This window comes from Stegodyphus dumicola, chromosome 2 (assembly GCF_044657685.1).
Source record: "Stegodyphus dumicola isolate Sdum_Otavi_A_Nest chromosome 2, ASM4465768v1".
Taxonomy (NCBI): Eukaryota; Metazoa; Arthropoda; class Arachnida; order Araneae; family Eresidae; genus Stegodyphus; species Stegodyphus dumicola.
In genome coordinates this window covers 73,106,916-73,127,794 of record NC_140769.1, presented here as the reverse complement: position 1 = coordinate 73,127,794, position 20,879 = coordinate 73,106,916, and the positions used below count along the sequence as shown (strand labels likewise).

The 20,879-nt window shown below is 34.1% G+C and overlaps 1 protein-coding gene across 1 annotated transcript in view; it reads right to left on the bottom strand.

Annotated features, from left to right (window-relative positions):
• Window positions 1-14,584: 14,584 nt before the first annotated feature.
• Window positions 14,585-20,879, bottom strand: part of LOC118185194 (adipokinetic hormone/corazonin-related peptide receptor variant I-like) — a 151,411-nt gene continuing 145,116 nt past the window's right edge. Inside the window, exon 3 of the mRNA XM_035355119.2 lies at window positions 14,585-19,096. Coding sequence (XP_035211010.1) covers window positions 18,504-19,096 — 593 coding nt within the window. The 3' untranslated portion in view covers window positions 14,585-18,503. The remainder of the gene's footprint in view (window positions 19,097-20,879) is intronic.

Sequence of the window (20,879 nt, the reverse complement as noted above, 5' to 3'; positions counted from 1 at the left end):
TATATTAATTACAGCCCGGCAAAATATAAAAATGTATTCAGTGTCAAGAAAGTGTAAATTATAATGTATTTAGAAAGATACTGATAATTATTCCTTCCAGATGCTGGAAGGAAAACAACAAGATTGATTGCTGAAGTCCAGGAAAAGTTGCTGTAAGAAGAGAGATTTAAATAAGTATCTACAGAAATTTAGTATACCTTTTGTGACATAAGATTTTTTTTATGTAAACGAGGCTCTTAAAAGTTAGTTCAGATTTGTAGAAACTTTACAACAGGTCGTTTGTAGGACCTGCTTCCAAGTTTTCCAAATTCTGGCAGCGGCAAATGTAGGGTTTATATTTATTTTAACTAACATTTATTTTAAGTTTAAACTATCTTTCCTGTCAAGCCTTACTTTCCCCCTGGAACTGCCAATGCCAGAGTATGTAAATTTTAGTAGAACGCGCAAGGATTGAAATTATCAGCGGAAGTATTCTGAGTTAAATAGAAAGGAAACGAGTTCGAAGTGTGCTTTTCTTACTTCACGAGCGCGGAGGTAGTTAGTCAGAAATTGAAGAACCACGCGTTTCGGCCTGTGTGCTTGCCTAGGCAAATTGTTAATCTTTCAACGTAATATTCAGAGTTTGATGAAGTATCAGCGGTAGTGTAAAACGAGGTGAGGTTAGTTACGTTTAGAGAGCTTCGTAGTTAGTCACTCGTTATTATCTTTTTAGTTTCTTATTTTTATTTTATCGCTGGGTCGGCGTAGTTTGTGAGCGTCAAGAGCACGCATTTGTAATTTCTAAAGTTGAATAAAAAGGGACTTAAACCCTTCTCAAGACTCTGTCTAATTTCCAGTTCTCAGCAGTCACCACTTTGTTGCGTGCAGGTTGGAGGCGCGCAACTTTACATTGGCGCCCGAACACTTGTCGAACTGAAATGGCCGAAAATCGGATGGAAGCCGCGGGACAACAACAAGAAATGGCAAGCCAATTGGAAGGATTTGGATACCTGGTCCAGACGTTGAGAGCGTCAATCAAGCCAAACGTCAATTTCGACGGAAAAAATTCGGTGGCAATATTTCTAAAAAGCCTAGACAATCACTTTCAGCTCTACCCTGTGCCGGAAAGACAAAAAGTTGCCATCGCCACATCTGCACTAAGAGGACAGGCCGCGCTGTGGTGGAAGAATATAGGCAAATTTTTATTAGGGGAATTTGGAGGCCAGACATATACATTTGAAAATTTCAAAAAATCGTTATTAAAGGCCTTCCCCATAGTGAAAGATCGAGCAAGGCTAGAAGCCGAACTATATAGTTTCTATCAACGGGATATAGAAGAGTTGACGGACTTTATTCTGCGAAAAATTAAGCTGACAGATATGCTGTATGGGAAGAAACCTGACGCGGAGATTATTGAAATAATCTTACCAAGATTGTTACCTGCTGTTCAAGACTACTTCAAGACTAACTAGACTAACTAGACGTTCAAGACTGCTGTTCAAGACTAACTAGACGAAATTAGAAACCCAAGCACATTGCAGGAGCTCTTCGAATTGGCGGTGAAGTTTCAAAATCGCAGAATAGCGGAGAAAGCTAGAGGGGCATCGTATTCTCAAAGTACCCGAAGGCAATCTTCAAATGAGCAGACCAGAAATGCAAACCGCTCTTATGGGGGAAAGAGCTATCAAGCTAACTCATCGAACCTCGAAGGTCAAGGCCCAAAAAGGAAATTCGAAAACAAACGTCCGCGTACCCAGAAGGCAGAAGTTGAAAGGAAAGCTTTAAACGAGTAGAGGGGCCTGTGAAAGCGAGGGTCCAGACCCCGGAAGTTTTAAAAAAAACCCTCAAAAAGACACTTAAATACGGTCATCGTAAAGAACTCACATCTACCAATTATACAAGTCCTGGTTGGCGATGTACCAGTAGAAGCCCTCATCGATACAGGAGCAGAAGGTAATTTTATGAGCGACACATTCTTCAAAAAGATTTTTTATAGGTTACGATTATTTAAAAACAAAAACACAGAAAATATAGCGGCGCAAGGAAAAAACTGTCACTGCATCGGGAAATTATCATTAAACATACAGGTAAAAGAGGAATACCTCAAAGTATTATTTTTTGTAGTAAAACATTTGCAAAATCTTCTTATTTTAGGTATGGACATTTTAAGGGCCCCGAGGGCCATATTGAACTTTCAGGACAGTTCTATTGTGCAGGAGATGAACCAGAGGGTGGTGGAACCTGTGGAACAACCGCAAGTTGATCTTAGCCATTTGAATGATCATGAAAGTCAAGCCATCTAGCAAGTGGTGAGTACTTTTTCAAACTTGTTTTCAGAAAGGCCTGGTAGCTGTCAAATAGTTACGCATGAGATACAGTTAACTGCCGAAAAACCTTGTAGGACTAAACCGTATCGTTATGATAAACAAAAAGACCTAATCATCGAAGAACATATTTAGGAAATGTTAAAGAACAAAATAATAACGCCCATAAATAGTGAGTACGCGAGTCCAGTCGTACTATGTAGGAAAAAGAACGAGTTTCCTCCTTCGTATAAAAGGACTTGGAGGTTTGCTATCGATTACAGAAAATTGAATAGTATTACTAAATTCCCAGTTTACCCTTTGCCGGTTATAGAAGAAATTATTAGAAACATTAAATCTACTAGATACATGACTACTTTGGACTTAACGTCTGGCTACTATCAAATAGCTATGAGACCCGAAGACATACAGGAAATTATTAGAAACATTAAATCTACTAGATACATGACTACTTTGTACTTAACGTCTGGCTACTTTCAAATAGCTATGAGACCCGAAGACATACATAAAACCGCGTTTATAACAAAAGCGGGCACTTATGCATTTTTACGCATGCCCTTTGGGTTGTGTGGGGCCCCATCAACATTCCAGAGAGCTATGGACATTGTTCTAAAGCCTGTCCTAGGAAAATCGACTTTAATCTATCTAGATGATATAATTATAACGAGTAGTACATTGGAACAACATATTAAAGATCTAGAAGAAGTGTTTAAATTATTAAAGGAGGTCGGTCTTACAATTAACGCCTCAAAATGCAAGTTCGCAACTAAAGAACTTAAATATCTGGGTTATAAAATTTCGCAAAAGGGTATAGAAACTCAAGATTCAAAAATAAAAGCAATCAAGAATTTCCCACCGCCCAACACCGTCAAGAAACTTTCTTCTTTCCTTAAGTTATGTTCTTACTATCGGTCATTCATAAAAGATTTCGCTAATATTGTTGAACCACTGTTAGTAATTAAAAGAAAGAAAAGTAAATTTACGTGGACAGCGGAAGCAAATACCGCATTTGAAAGATTGAAAGAAGCGCTCATCAATGGCCCTGTTTTGAAATTCCCGGAGGGGGACGAAAACCTGGAAATTGCAGCAGATGCATCGGACTATGCGGTGGGTGCGGTTCTTATGCAAAATAGCCATCCTTTGGCATTTTTTAGTAAAACGTTGAATCATACACAAAGGAATTATACAGCTACAGAGAGAGAAACATTAGCCGTGTTAATGGCTGTACACAAATTTCGAGTTTATTTCGGCAAAGCGCCAGTAACAGTCTTTTCGGATCATACGGCTGTTGGTAGACTTTACTCGGGAAAAACCTAACGCCCAGGTTAATAAGATGGGCTTTAAAACTCCAAGAATATAATCCGGGTAAGGAAAACAATGTAGTTGACGCACTTTCTCGTATAAAACTGGACGATGAAGGAAATTAACTTAAATGCGCTGTGTTGACTTCAAAAATTTTAGATTCTAGAGATACGATTATCACTGAACTGAAAGCTGATCCTGAATTTGGAAATATCTATGCATATTTGAAAGACCCCGAAAGCTTTGAGCACACAGATATCGATGCGATAAGAAATAGAGCAGAAAACTATGAAATAATAGATAATTTATTATTTTATACGAAAACAACAAACGAAAATCTCGAGTACAAACCAGTCATCCCAGCCTCGCTTCGATTAAGCATTTTGAAGGAATTACACGACGCGAAAACAGCGGGTCATTTAGGAGTCAGAAAGACTTTAAAAAGGGTACGCGAGGCGGTATATTTCCCGCAATTATACAAAATAGTAACTGCGTATGTCAGGTCCTGCAATCAATGTCAATTAATAAATTATATTAATTACAGCCCGGCAAAATATAAAAATGTATTCAGTGTCAAGAAAGTGTAAATTATAATGTATTTAGAAAGATACTGATAATTATTCCTTCCAGATGCTGGAAGGAAAACAACAAGATTGATTGCTGAAGTCCAGGAAAAGTTGCTGTAAGAAGAGAGATTTAAATAAGTATCTACAGAAATTTAGTATACCTTTTGTGACATAAGATTTTTTTTATGTAAACGAGGCTCTTAAAAGTTAGTTCAGATTTGTAGAAACTTTACAACAGGTCGTTTGTAGGACCTGCTTCCAAGTTTTCCAAATTCTGGCAGCGGCAAATGTAGGGTTTATATTTATTTTAACTAACATTTATTTTAAGTTTAAACTATCTTTCCTGTCAAGCCTTACTTTCCCCCTGGAACTGCCAATGCCAGAGTATGTAAATTTTAGTAGAACGCGCAAGGATTGAAATTATCAGCGGAAGTATTCTGAGTTAAATAGAAAGGAAACGAGTTCGAAGTGTGCTTTTCTTACTTCACGAGCGCGGAGGTAGTTAGTCAGAAATTGAAGAACCACGCGTTTCGGCCTGTGTGCTTGCCTAGGCAAATTGTTAATCTTTCAACGTAATATTCAGAGTTTGATGAAGTATCAGCGGTAGTGTAAAACGAGGTGAGGTTAGTTACGTTTAGAGAGCTTCGTAGTTAGTCACTCGTTATTATCTTTTCAGTTTCTTATTTTTTTTTACCGCTGGGTCGGCGTAGTTTGTGAGCGTCAAGAGCACGCATTTGTAATTTCTAAAGTTGAATAAAAAGGGACTTAAACCCTTCTCAAGACTCTGTCTAATTTCCAGTTTCAGCAGTCACCACTTTGTTGCGTGCAGGTTGGAGGCGTGCAACTTTACACATTTGTAGAGAAATGTAAAATTCCAGATTTAAATTAGAGCTAGAAAGTTCACAAAGTTTATAAATTCTATATACTTTACAACTTGAAACAGTTTGGTATAGTGTCACAGGAATTTCTTCTAGCTTTTCTAGAAGGAAAAGGAATTTAGCTTTGGTTTTAAACATATTCTTCACACACTTTGACATTAACATTTTCATAAAATGCTTCAATATACCGCTACATTACTAATGCATTTAACTTTGACTATTTCTTTCATTACATTTCTAATCAATTTCATTTTCCCTAAATTTTCCGTTAATTTAATAAATGTTTTATTCACTTCATTTGCAACAATCCACTCTTTAGATTTACTGCATTTATAATTTCAAAAACTCTACTCATATATTTTTAAATAGGTTACTTACGTTCACAATCATATTACTTTAAAAACGTCTTATTGTTTATAGTCTTATTAATTGACGAAAATTCATTTTTATTGTTACAATCTTTACGTTAACACAGAAAGTAACAGTTTCGGGTTACGTTAAAATAACTACCATGTAAAGTCTAGAAGTAATCATTTGAAATAACACATTACAGCTAGCAACTTCTCGGTACGCATAGAAAATTCACTGCCTTAAAATTCCATTGAAATGTAAAAGGGATTTTTCAATTTAAGTATAAATTAATAATATTATTTAAAATAATTTATGTATGAACAAATTAATTAAATTATATAATAATTTTCTTTTCCATTTAAAGAAAATTTAAAACTTTGTATTTAACGCTACTTAAAAGGAAGAAAATTGAATTTTCACTTACCTTGATATTCTCACTCAGGTACACCTTATTACCTTATTACCTGTGCTATTCGTCAGTCCATGAACTCGCTCCAGCTGTGCCATCTCCTATTCAATGCTGAGAGTCTCCTCGCTTGCTGCTTCTGCTCGGATTCATTATCGCGCTGCCTTTGGACCATTCCAGATCTCTCTAGATTCTTCGACCCCTCGGACTGACTTGACCGCATCTTCCATACGTTACACTGCTGGTTGCTTAATTTCTTAGATATTGGATTCTTCAAGTTCTCCAGTTGTCCGGATTGCTTCCTTGTCTCTTGGCGCTATTAGCTAACTTTCTCATGGTTTGCTTCCATCTCCTGGGATGACACCTGGTATCGCTTGGGCATCTAGCACACCGGATTCTCTACCGATATAAGCGCTGGCCGCCAAGCTACTTTTTACGTGGACTATTAACATTTCTACTTCTCCTGGTTATGAGTGTTCGGAAGTTCTATTACTGCAGTGGTAGCCTGGTTCTTCTTATTCAATTTTTTAATCCTAGTATATTATACACATTTTTTAACATTTTTAACGTCGGGCCGACTTCTTTTCTACGGCTGCCTTGCATCAAAGTTAGGTGCACTAGCTGTTTATTGTCGACTCCTTCTGATTTGATTCATAGCATATGATTTTGATTGAAATGTGGTATTTCGTGGTTCAAATAATGAAATTCTTTGCCCACAGATTTACATTTCGAAGCGTTCCTTTTCAGACCCGCTTTTTGTAAGCGTTAAAACGTTTAGCAGATCTTTAAGGTGCTCATCAAACGTTTTAACAGTTATAATTATGTAAATAAAAGTTTATTTGCTTAGCACGAAACTCAAAATTATGTTCTTGGCCCGTGGGTATACACTGGTAGCTCCATATCATCAACGGAAATCTTATGAGTAAGCTTCGAAATCCGATCGCAACAGTAAAATGTATCATTGGGGTAGAAGTCTTGATATTGTTTTTGCATTTCGCTTCTTGGGCTGCATTGCTGCTTTGGGCAGCATGCCGCCTGCGGGTTGGACAGCTCTGATTTAGATTCTGATATAAAATGTCGGACAGAAAATATAGAAACGGCAATCAATTTTCTTGCAGATGAAGCAACGTAAGATCCGGGCTCCTCTCATCATGACGACATTTTAAACTATATCGCAGTTTTCCATTTTAGAGTGGACTCGGTAGATATAAATTGGTTTAGAGTTATTTTAGAGTTCACAGAGAAGTAAAGTTCCCAATTTTTTCCTGTAACTTCAACATTACTCCAGCTTTCCTAAGTAGAAGTATTAAAAACAAGTTGAATCGACAGTTTGTTCAACTGTTCTTTATCATTTAATTTTCAACTCTGACAAACAAACATTTTGAAATATGCGCGAAGATGCTTTTAAAAATTATTGGTAACTTATGTGAAATAACGGGAACTGCAGAAATAAAGTAAACTGTGCTTAAATTTTAGAATACAAAACTATTTCTTCAATCTTTCAATCTTTTAATAAATTATTCGTATCCAGTATCATATAAACACAATGAACTAGAAAGCAAACTGCGGTTAAAGTAGGTAAAGGTTTTATAAAGCAGTGCGCTTGGAAGCCTTCAGTTTTAAAACAGGCGTCTTCAAAGATGTTATTTTAATAGGTATTGATTTGTATTTACGTCACACATGCAAAATCATCGAACATCACTCAATCATTGTATTGCAAACACAGGACAAGCTATTAGCTTTGCATACTTTGTTCATGTAATAGACGTGGATTCGTTCACATTTGTTCATACAGAAATATTTTTAAGGAATAAAATAATCGTTCATAATTACAGAAGGAAAAAAAAAGATTCTTTTAAGCAGCTGTTCCCGAGAGGAATGAAATTTTTTTTTCGAGAAATTTTTTCTCTAAAATTTTATTTTCGAGTAAAGAAAATTTTACTTAAGGATTCTTGATCATTATTGGTTTCTCGTAAAGCGACAAATATCGCATTTTTTTTATTTTTATTTCTTGTAACTCTTTGAAAAATAATTGAAAAACAGTTCCATTGACATAATCTTAAATCAAAAACACTATTTACAATAGGTCTCCGAATGGGAAATCCTAATATGTAACTCCTCGTTTCTAGCTTTTACCAGAAGGCGTTGGTAATTCCTAATATTTACCACAATGGCTGAGTAGAAACCCAAAATGGAATTATATTAAAGAATACTTCAAACTTTTTGCTTCCGTAAAATTTTTTGCGTACCGTACGTTGGTCTATACCAGTGGTCTGAAACCTTATAAGCCAAAGAGCCAAATATGAACATTGTCAGGTTTGTATGTTGTTGTTTTTAATTTTAGGCATGATTCCAAGTTCTCATCAATAAGACAACTTCTCAGTTTACTCTTGATAATGTTCATGCTTGAAAAATATTGTTCGAATATATATGTAGAATCGAAAAGGAAAAGAATAGCAAACGCGAGCGTTTTCAGCTGATCGTAAGAGTCAGGAATATGATTCCAAGCGTTGAAAATGCTCATGTCTTCCTTCTCCAGGTCATTCAAAGCAGACCACTTGTGTTGTGAACTAAGATCATATTTTTTATTCTCCAATATTTCCAATTCAACACAAAGACGTTCGAATTTAGAGCGCCATATCTCCTTGTTTTTTAAATCCAGCAATTGTATTTCAGAGCTACCAATGTCAATTTCGAAAGGAGAAAATTTCAACTCGGTTATCGTAGCTTTAAGAGGAATTTTGACAAATGCTAAAGTTGCTCTGCTGTTTTTAAATTCCTGAAACCTGCTGAGAAATGCTTCCCTCATATTTAGAATTATTGTTTTAAAATGCCGTTTATCAATAAAGGAATAATTTCTTGGAGATGCAACAAATTAAGTTTCCTTTCCCTTGTAGGGCCCACCAGCGCCCGAGCGGTAAGTCGCTGAACACTGGTAGTTCGGTATGAGGTTAAAATCCCGCAAACGGGCTGGCTGCATGGACGTTTTCGTGATTTTCCCCATGTGTAACACGTATCCTAGCTAGTTTCCCTTAGAAAGTCCTCCACGAAGGCATTGCTTCCCTTAGCACACTAGGCCTCTGCTAAGCACACTAGGCCCATGCAGATAACCCTAGTGTGTTTAGCCGTAATTAATTAAACCAAACCATACCTTTTCCGTGTAGTTTACGATTAAGCTGATTTAGATGAGGCGTAACGTCTACCAATGAAATAAAATAGACTCTATGCCAAGGCTTTTCTGTACTATGTACGTTTCAATTTCCATTTCAGTTTTTTGATATTTTCGATATTACGTCTCGAAATATCATATGAAATAAAAAAAGGAGAGAGAGAGAGATGGAACTTTTTATTATCATTACAGTACGCACCATAGTTATGGTATTTAAAATTTTCACATTTACTTATGAACAAATTGTTAAAACATTTGAATACCATAATGGCGTGAACTATAAATAAAGTAGCAATCACTGTAGTTTGCGCTACAGTGATTGCACTAAGCACTATCAATGTATGGAAGATTTTCGATAAAATTTCATACTGATATGTCAATTATAGCATTAAAATTCTGTAAACAAAAAGTTGTTATGACCAAGTCCAATTATACGAATGTGGAACTTAAGGTTTGAAGGTATTTATTTACGTTATTCAACAGTTAATTTTATTTTTAAGCAAACTTTCCTATTGCTCTTGTTTTCAACCCACACTTTCTTGCCAGAATAGGATTTCAGTTTCGAGTGTTATGCAAAGTAGGTAGAAAGATACGATTTAAGCTGCGGTCCGAGTTTTATTAGACAGAGTGTGTTCTGCCTTTCGGCTACGTGTCTCTCTTTCTTTTGACTACGTTAGAACATCGTTAATATTTAAGTTTGCTATTTTAAATCCGTGAATATTAATTGTCGGTCAATTTATGGCAGTGGTATGGCCAAGAGCAACTACGCGTTAAAATACGTTTGGGCAACTTCGGCTGATTATTTCACTCAGCTTTAAATTTTGCATTTATATTTTGAGCTACCACCAAAATCATTGCCGTGGATCTATAAGCAACAAGAATGCCAACTGTAAATACTTTTTGAGTTGAATAAAATGGTCTTTTCCCACTCTCAAAGTGTTGTTACTGATACAGTTGAACTTAGCGCGTAGGCGTTCACTATCCAAGTAAGGATCTAGCCAACAAAAGGAATTTTAATCTTAGATAATTTCCGGATAATGTATTTTTATTTAAACAAAGTAAAATCAAGTTAACTGTTAATTTGTCTATGTGTTTTAATTGATTTTTTATATAGAAAGATTGTACAATATAATATATATTATCTGCATTTTGTAAATGTAGTTTAGATGAATGCGTGAGCTAGCGCATGAATATTAGAAAAAACCACTATTGTTGCACAGAGACTGACTCTGAGAGAAACTGATTTTTACATTGACATTACAATTATATTCTCTTATATTTGCATAATTTAGCTGTAATGTATCTAAAACATATGTGTGACTTCTTTCATCACTTTCATTAACGTTACCGTCTTCCCTCTTGAATTGGTCATTCCTATCAGTATATCAAGATTAATGTTATGAAACGTTGTGTAAACTGCGTCACTCAGCTACTCGTTATTGGAATATCTTTCTTCTACTCATCATTTTTCACTATCAGCATGTTAGTTCGTAGTAAAAGCCATTCTGGAGAATATTGTCAGAAAGGTAAGATTGTCTTAAGAGAAAATATATTCTATATCTAAAATATATTTCAAATTCATAAACCTAAATAGACTAATTTTACATTATGTAAAAGTGTAGTGGGAAAGTATTTTATTCACATCCTGCATAGGCCACTACATTTTCTTTACGCCTTGATTTTTATACCATAATTATTTTTATACATCAATATGTAGGAGAAGCTATGTTTTAAATTTAATTTATTTGAACAGAAAAAGTTGAAATATAAAATTAAAACTATACTCTATATTCATAAGTATAAATGAAGTATTTACTTTCAAACAACATAGTAGAACCCATTTAAAGCATAATTACTGCTTTATTTTACTAATATTAAATGAATGAAAGGTAAGATAAATAAAAGATAGTTAAAGTTAACGTTGCAAGCAGTCTCACAATGATTGTAATTTCAACAGTTCCACAGAATTGTTGTACGGCTAACTAACTCACAGTTTCCATAAATACATTCAAAGGCACGTCTGCCAACTTCGGCATAGATATAGGAAATGTCTTGCTGGGTCCCACAGGCCGTCTGCATGCTACCGTTTCATCTCAGATATCCACTTCTCTGGAACACGTCTCGTCTCCAGCACTTCCAACTCTCGTCTGTAGCTTTTCAAGCTGCACTGCACTACGTCACGGCTCTGCTAAGTTGAAGTAGAAGTAAATGTTGTGGAAGGATCTACCGCTACATAAATGTTATAAAAATTATGTGCATAAAGTACTTTAAATGACTTGTATAAAATAAATTTCAGCACCACAGAATTAATAAAACTGTATAAACAATAGGTCTCCGCGAACTCTTTTTCCCAATTACTTGACATTCCATATAACTCGAAGATCATTTTCTTTTTTAATCTCTTAAAGACTTCTGAGGTGTGAAACAGAACATTATCATTGAAATAATGTATTAGTTTATTATCAGCTGGACTACAGTGATTTCTGACATTATTAACATGTTTTAATGACAGGTTTTAAACTGGACTTTAATTCTGATGAAACCAAAGTCATGCGTATTGAAGAGCGAACATTTCTCGACGGAACTCCAATCGCTATGGTAAAAAAAAATAAGGGTTTTCCTTGATTTATTGAATTTTATTGGGAACTATATTTAACTTAGTAGATGAATGTGCTAAATTTCAGCGTGGATTAAGTCTAACTGTACGCAACACGTAAGCTGTTAATTTCAAACTGCGCTCGTTCATCTGTAAGCAAGGAATTGAAATCATCTGTTCATAATGACGGCTCTAGAGTTTGGAGTTATAAGAGGATAATAAATTATAAGCATCTGCGACGCTTTCAAGGGCGGATACTTCAGCTGGTCATTTGTCGATATCGCATCATAAGCTCACTATGTTTATGCAATTTCTGGTTTACCTCCAGTCATTCAGTTTGTTTCTGGTTTACCTCCAATTTACAAACCATTCTTTATTATACTGCCGTTAAGTAAAATCTCTCTGCTTCTCTGTATCTGGTCGTGATTGTGTTTTGACTCTATTTGCTTTTACTCATCCTTAAAATAAATGCTATTAATGATATTCAGATTATCCCTAAAATTGCAGATGATTTCTCCGTAACGTGCTATACCGATGGCAATAAAATTGATGGCCAGGTAGTTTTTCATTTCTTCAGAAATGGTCTTGAATTTTAATTTAGCTAGAATCATAGATTATTTCCGGATAATGTATTTTTATTTAAGCAAGGTAAAAATAATTAAATTGTTAACTTGTCTATGTTTTTTGAATTGATTTTTTTGTATAGAAAGATTGTACAATATAGTATATATTACCTGTACTTTGTATACGTTTTATTTAGAATTCGAAGAATTTTTATTTAGAATTTGTATATACGTTTTATTTAGAATTCAACAATTTTATTTAGAAGAATTTTTATTTAGAATTTATGTATACGTTTTATTTAGAATTCAAGATGAACTGTACCTGAACTTTTGTGTTTAAATTTTGCCATCAAATGGATCACTGAACAAAATAGTGCTGTTTTAAACTGGAGACCGTAGAGACAACTGAATAACCTAAAAGATAAAAAAAAACATATTTGTTCTTGGATATACGGGTATTGTTGGGAATGAAAAAACAGATTTTCTTGAAAACTGCCACCAAGCGCGAGACTGACATTTTTATCAGCATTCATAAATCCTTCTGTACGTCATGAGCATTATGAATTATTTGAACTGATGTAATCAGTTCAAATAAAGAGAGCTTAGCTAAGAGTTTTTATCTTCTGTCAAAATGATACTGTCATGTTATAATTTTTTACAAATTTTAAAGTGGTTCAATATATTTATTGGCCATGGAAACTTTAAAATTTATCTGAGCAGATTTCAATTGGGTCTGTACGTCATGAGCATTATGAATTATTTGAACTGATGTAATCAGTTCAAATAAAGAGAGCTTAGCTAAGAGTTTTTATCTTCTGTCAAAATGATACTGTCATGTTATAATTTTTTACAAATTTTAAAGTGGTTCAATATATTTATTGGCCATGGAAACTTTAAAAGTTATCTGAGCAGATTTCAATTGGGTCCAGATAAGTTTTGTGATTGTAGCGTCAGTGGCGAGGAAACTGTTGAACATTTGCTTCTTCTGTATTCAAAATTTCGCAGTAACGGAGGAATCTTAAAATTGGCACTTAAATTTTTATTTGCAAATGCATAGTAAATGATTATTATCTTTCCTAAATTTTACCTTTACTGCTCATTTTCTGTATTTAGTCTCATATGATACTTTGTGGTACAAATAAAAAAGTCACAGTTTTGGGAAGGAAGATTACAGGTTTTACAAGAAGATTTATTTAAATAACCATTGGTTACCTTTAAAATTATTTCTTTTTTCTTATTATTTCTTGCAGAAACTCCGATGCAGTCAGCAGTTCTGTATCAAAAAAGCACATTTCAATAAAAGTGAGAGAATGAAAATTTGCTGAAATGTTAGTTATAATTTCGGTTTTAAAATTAATTTATTAATCCAAATTCCTAAATTGTAGTGCATTTATTAATCATCAAGTGGGCACAAAATTTCAGTCTAGTAATTTTATCCCTAGTTTAGTAACCGTAAAACATAGGGTTAAGTATATATATATGGTCCACCTGTCTGTGTGACCGCACTGCATAGCTAACACTTTTGGTATTCTCAATGTTGGGCAGGACACGCAGGCTCAGGAATGCTCGAAGATCGTAAAGAAATAGTACATGACTTTTTCTGGACGTCTGGGTTGCAAAATAATTCCCCTCTTACATTACGAATGGTGTGGAGGCTGTGAATCTGGATCATCCAATGTGCGACCCTCAAATCTGCTACCTGCCAGACGGGATTTTCGACGCAACGTCCCTGTGGGCGTAGAAAAAGCTGGGTTGTAAGTCTTAATTCAATGTGACAGATTACAGGAACCATAGATTAGTGTATTTTATGGCCCCCAGAACCGAGACTGTCAGAGTGCAAATCTCAGTCAGTACAATGTTTGCCTTGATGGATCCCGTTTTCTTAATTTGAACTTGAACTAGCTTTTCATTCAGAAAATTCTCCATCCTTTCTCTTGCATTAGTAGCGCTGAACTTTTTAATGATTTTTTGTCACAAATGGCATCCAATTAAATATTTATGAAAGGGAATATCAGTTTGCAGCGAAGTTTTTACTTGGTTAGCAAAATGGCGATAATAGTAGCGGGCACTGTTTGGAGAATAGCAGTAGTTGAATATGTATCATGAACTAAATCTCATGTTGAAATCTAGCTCGTAAGAGCTAGTATGTTGAATACTTTTATAGCTAAGTCCTCTCATTTGTTTGAAATTATATTTTAGTATTTTGCTTCATTTTTCTTACCCATATCCAAATGGACTTCAATTTCCTGTTGCTGAAATCCATATATTGATGCTTCTCTTTAATTTCTGCACTTCCTTCTGTTTAGGTTTAGTTTCGTGGTGTTTCTGTTCTCTTTTTGTTGATTTTTGTTGCCGCACATTCGGTCTAAATTGATTCAACATTTGTTTTCTTCTCATGTATGCTTAATATGCATAATAACTCTGCTGTTTCGTGAATAAATAAAGCTATATATTTTTATACAATTTTATTTAACATTTTTAACGAAGTATTATTTGGGAATTAATACATAAAACAGCCATTTTTCAATATTTAACAGGTAGAGTTACATAATAATGACGATGATAAACATGAATATTAATTTTCACGTAACATAATTTGAAAGACATAGATACGAAAAACACTATAAGGAAGAAATACGTATTTGTATTAATAAAAATACATTTCACATAATTCGCATAAACACATTTATAAAAAGGATACATCTTACAATTAAAAAAGAGCACCGAATTTCTTTCGTAACAGGATTACGAACATGCAGTGTGTATACAACAGTCCTTATGAGGCCTTTAGTTCCGCATCCGTTGTCAAAATATAGATGTCCAATTACCAAATGCTATATCTAAGGCAAATATTGAACTTTAAACCTAGGCAAAAAAAGCAATCTTAAATTGTAATAGATTTTAAATAAACCTCTATCGGGTTGGAGAGCGATCAGATAAAAGTTTTCTGCACTTCCTTCTGTTTAGGTTTAGTTTCGTGGTGTTTCTGTTCTCTTTTTGTTGATTTTTGTTGCCGCACATTCGATCTAAATTGATTCAACATTTGTTTTCTTCTTTCCGGTTCAGAGAAATGCACAGGCTAATTTTCACAAAATACATGTCTGTTTCTTAAAAAAACATTTCGCTTTTGAAGGATTTTGAAGTCAGACACAGATCTGCGCTTGTAATCGATACTGCTTTTTTTTTTTTACAATCTACGCCAAAATTAAGTTTGCCTTTTAAATACCTACTTTTATATTTTACATGATCGTGTTCAACGTTTATTTTAAATGTTTATGTTTTGGCATTTTTAAACAAAAAAACAAAAAAAAAATATTTTGTAAAATCTCTAATATCTGATTTTTACACGGGTCCCACAGTTCCTATAGTTATATTTATTAAAAGGTCAAAAGACCATACTCATTCAAAGAAATAAAACACGCAAAAGATATTGATCATTTACAATAAATATAACTAATCTATTTTATTAGAATATTTGAAATTTTTAGAAATTATACAGTCCCAATAAATGAAACTTGCTGCTCTGATTGAGGGGTTCTACAAAACGTTTTAGAATAAATTGGTTTTTGTTTAATAATTTAATGTCATTAAGAGATATTATTTTTTGATTTACTAATGTATGAAATTCTTTAATATATAATTTTGTTATACCTGATATACTGAAAGCAGTTTCATAGAAGTAGTTTACAAGTTTAAAATGATAAATATATATCAATACTATTCACGTCACTTTTATTATCTTGGGATTATCATCTAATAGTCTATAACAATCATCTAATAGTCATACAAAAAGCGCGTTGGATTAAAACTATTTTTCATTTTAAATTTATAATATTATAAGATGGTTATGTCAAGGCTGTTGTAGAGTGCAAATTGTATAAGGTCATGTAAATAAGATCTCTTTTTTAAAATAAAATTTATTTAAAAGTATTAAAGGCAATCAGTTTAAATCGGTGTTCATATTTTAATCTATTAACATAATTAACCTCATGATTTAAACTTATATTTAACTTTTAGTTTATTACAATTTATAAGTTTCTCATTTCAACTTGGGTACCTCCCTTGAAATTTCAGAAGGAATAAAATAAAAAATTAAACTTAAATATCACAGCTGTTTCATCCAGTGAAAGTCAAGCGTTTTGTACTTTACTTTTCAGAATCCATATAAATCTTTAATAAATATACCTAACCAGAGGAAACCGAAGAGCGCTGCTTAACCTTAACAGAGATTATAAATCTTATAAAAGATTTCTATATTTTTCCATAATTCAGTTTTTTAATATAAAAATGTCAAAGCAAAATATTTGAAATAATTCAAAGTACTTAAATATATTTTATAACTGTATGCTATGTTCATTAATGTGAAATAACGGCTGTGAAAATAAAGGCTACGAGAAGAATTTTATGGATACCGTTTGTATTTTATTTAGATAAAACATGTATAAATTATGTGATTTATTACCTTGAGTATGTAATCATTCTTGCAGTACAAACAGAGTTTAAAACTGTTAAAATAATACATTTTAATCCCGCAGTGTACTGACAATGAAGGATACATCTTTGTCTACCTTTTGGTGCATCATGTTGCTGTATTCACATATCTTGTAAGTCATTTCTCGAAATAGGCTCCTATTACGTTGAAAGGGGTATAAAGTATAACAATTTTTCGCATTGAGTTGAATTTGCATTTCTTATGTTTTATATGGCAGAAACTGATATTAGAGTAAAGCGTTTGGATGAAATTTTGTATTAAATGAGCATGAAATGTTGTATTAAACAAGACAAAACGTTAACGGTTAAAATTCCAGTGATGCAGTGAAGTCTGTGAATATTTGAGTAAATATAGACAATTAACTAGAAAGCCAAGAGATGAGCATATTCACTTTGTTTACTGATATTGACGGAAATATGCACTGCGAATACATACATGCTGGCTTCACTGCGTTTTCAGCTATCTGTCACAATGTTTTGTGTCGGTTACATTACAAATGATGAGTCTGCAGTCCAAGCTGTAGAATTCTATTAATTACCTTCTTTACTCAGATTGCATTCCATCACACAAGGCTATGAGACATGTGCATTTTCTGGCAAACAACAGCAAGCTCCTCATCTTCCATCATCTCCGATTTAATCTTCTGTTAGTTTCATCATTTGCACACAATTCAGGATATTCAACAACGAACTTAATTAAACCTCCAAAGTCCTTCTAAAATGACTTAAAACAAACGTTCAGTTCGGGAAAAGCAGTTGATAGACTGCTGTATATGTGAGGAACTGAGCGTGGTTACTTTAAGGATGATGGTTATCATTGGGACTTAAAGTCTGTTATTAACTTTGAATACATCATTTCAGAAACTTTTGGTCAGTACATTAATAATGCATGCAAGTATGGTAATGAAAGATCGGAAGAGTTGATAAAGCTCACAATACAAATATCTGAACAATACAAGATAAGTGGCATAAGCAAAAGTGTTATTTTTGATTCTGAAGAAATATTTAAACATATATTTCTAGATAAAAACGTCTGTGCTATTTATAAATCGTATCATGCGATATTATGAAAGGTTGCCGTAAAGGAGTTTGGAATGACGAATGAATATATTTTGCTATAGATATAATTACATTTGTCAACATCTCGTACAGTGGTCACTAAACTGCAATAACAAGTGCAATACCAACTGCAATATCTGCAAGTTACCAGAAGCAAGACGAAATTCGTAAAGTCCCACCTTCCTCCTTCGCTCAAGAAAAGAGTTCTTTGACAAAACGATTGCTGGTACAATACTAGTACGACTTGCATATAAGAACTGACACTTTACTGCAAAATTTATATATAACATTTGGTTTCAGCAGAAACTTCTCCAATTTTAGTTTGAATAATACTTCGAGTAAACCAATTCCTTCATACTCTTTATTTATTTAAGCCTTCTTATTTTCAAATTTAAGTAGAAATAATAAATATGGAAACACACTCTTCATCAAATCTTGATAATTACATTTGAATGAAAGTAATCTAATTAGTATTTCATCTTTTGATGATTCTTATTACATAAAGATATTTCATTAGAAGTATGAACCCTAATTCAGTTTTAAACATTACGCATTCGCTCATATTGCGCACTTAGATATTATTAATAATGATAACAATAATAATGCAAAATGTAAAAGGAAATACTAAGTAAATTGGTAAGTATGTGAGCAAACAATTTAAAATTTTAAAGCGATTGCTTATTGAGCAGTTGCTTAATCCATGCTTATTGAGTTTGCAATCCCCGGAAAATCTACTTTTTCTACTTACGTCACTTTATCTTGTTTATGGAAAAATGGTTATGCCATCTTGCAATCATATCGTCGACATTACTCCTTTGTTTAATGATCCAAGCTATGAACACTAGTTTGAGTTTTATTCTTCGAAATACATGCACGTCTTTCACTCACTAACTTTCCGCAACTACTACTAAAATGACATCTCTGCAAATTTGACGTGAAATGCACATCTTGCTCTTTCACCAGCGTTGGGTAAGTGCCGACTCCATTTAAATTCATATGCACAGAAATAGCTCTCTGAACAGGTTCACATGCTGGCGCACGTTTAGCAGGTGTGGTAATTTGCGTGTGGTTTACGGATCCTGTTTGCGAACCTTGTCTCCTGCAGAAGGCTCTTTTAAACACCTGCTTAAAGTTGAGGACGTAACTTCCATAGACGAGAGGATTGACGCAGGAATTGGACACGGCGAACATGAACAAGGAGGACTGGATGCGAGAATCTACTTTATCGGCAGAGACAGGATCGAAGAGGTACCACAGGACCATGACCACGTAAGGCGTCCAGCACCAAAAGAAAGTCAGCACAATGATGATCGTCATTCGAAGAGTTCTAGCACGGGCTCTCTCGATATGGGCTATGTCGGAACGCCTGAGATAAAGTCGTCGTCTGTAACGAGGTTCTTGCGACAGGTCACCTAAAAGAAGAGATACTAAACAGATATTATGCCAGAATAAACTCAAGTATGGTGCATTTAAGATATTTTTTAGAAAACATGTTGCATAAATACTTTTTTGTACCACAAAATAAATCCATCATATTTGTGGAATGCTCCATAAAAATTATAAGATCAGGGAAGTTCTAAAATCAGGGAACATATGTTTTCATTTGTTTGCATTATAAGGTATTTCTCCCGCCTTCCTAACGTGCCATTGTGGTGTAGTGGTTCTGCACGCTATGCCGGTATTCCAGAGGTCGTGCTTCGATTCCCGGCGAAGGCGTTTGCTAATTTTTCATTTTTCCTGCTTCCAAAATACTTAATGACTCTCTACAGTGGTGCCCGAACTAAAAGGGTGTTGGATGATAATTCTCCTCACCCAGCATTTGGCGACTGGGTCCTCTAAAATGTCCAGTTGCCCTTTAAAAGGGGGAGTATATAAGGTATTTCTCCCGCCTTCCTAGCGTGCCTTCGTGGTCTAGCGAAACTCCACGATGGGCTGGTATTTAAGAGGTCCGTGGTTCAATTCCTGTCGAAGGCGTTTGCTAATTTTTCATTTTGCCTGCTTCCAAAAAATACCTAATGTCTCTACAGCATATTTAAAAATTCTTTGTTATGTTCTTTTTCGACACAAGACAGAAATTCTTCGTTGGAATCATGAGATCTATTTCGTAAGTCCTTGGTAGTCTACTATGAAAACTGAAAATACCTGATGTTAAATACGATTATAAGACATTATAATCACTTTATAGTGAAGATATCACGTGATCTTATCACATAAAGATATCTAATCGTGTTAATATTAATTTATAAATTTTCCATATTTCTGCATTAAAAAGAAACACAGAAAGATCCCCAGAATTCTTTCTGTCATTTGAATTCCTGAAGTAACATTGTAAGGATCGTAAATTTTACTAACGTTTATTTTATTTTAAAACTTTACTATCCTCTCGTATTTTTCCACTTCCGGCCAGAATAAATGCATTAACTTGTATATGCAAATTGTACTTGCTAACCCTTAAGTATTTAAGTTGTGGCTTTTTGCGAAGAACAGAGATAGAGAGAAAGTGAGCCGTCTTGCCACTGCATTCCGCACGAGGTTTCAATCAGCTGCTGTCCGCTGCGAAGTCTAGTCCTCTCGTTATTTTAAACGTTAATTTATTGTAGTTTTCAGCAGTTTGCGCACTACATACGTAATAATTTAAAAGGCCAGTCTTAGTGTTAGTATCAAGCATTCAAAGTTAGCTCTTATTTTAAATTTATTTAGTAAGTAGTTTTTATACTTTTACGTTCAGACCACAAGTAGTTGGTCTCTGTATCCCGAAGTGTGGAGATTTAACCCAAAGGGTAAAATTAACCCTTCCTGCTTGTGTCGTCCATTCCACACATATTTGAACATAGCTTGAGTAAGCTCCATGTTCCCATTCAGGACACGTCATGTTCCCAAAGCAGATTAAGAGACATACAAATTCTGATAACATCATATAAATCGGAAAGCACAACATATAGTGCTCGTATAAAGTTATTCAGTATTTCGTTTAAGTTTCTGACTCTTTTCAAAGTCCCAAATAAACTTCAGTAAATAAATGAGTAATAATTATACAAACAAAAAACATAAACAAAAAGGTAATTGTAATGACAATCATAATTGAAATAAAAAGTTATCTGAAACATATACAAGCTTCGAACAATGGAAGCTGTAAAAAACCAAATTCCGCATAATGTAAGAATGTCCTAAACTTCGCTTTTAGAACATCCTGAA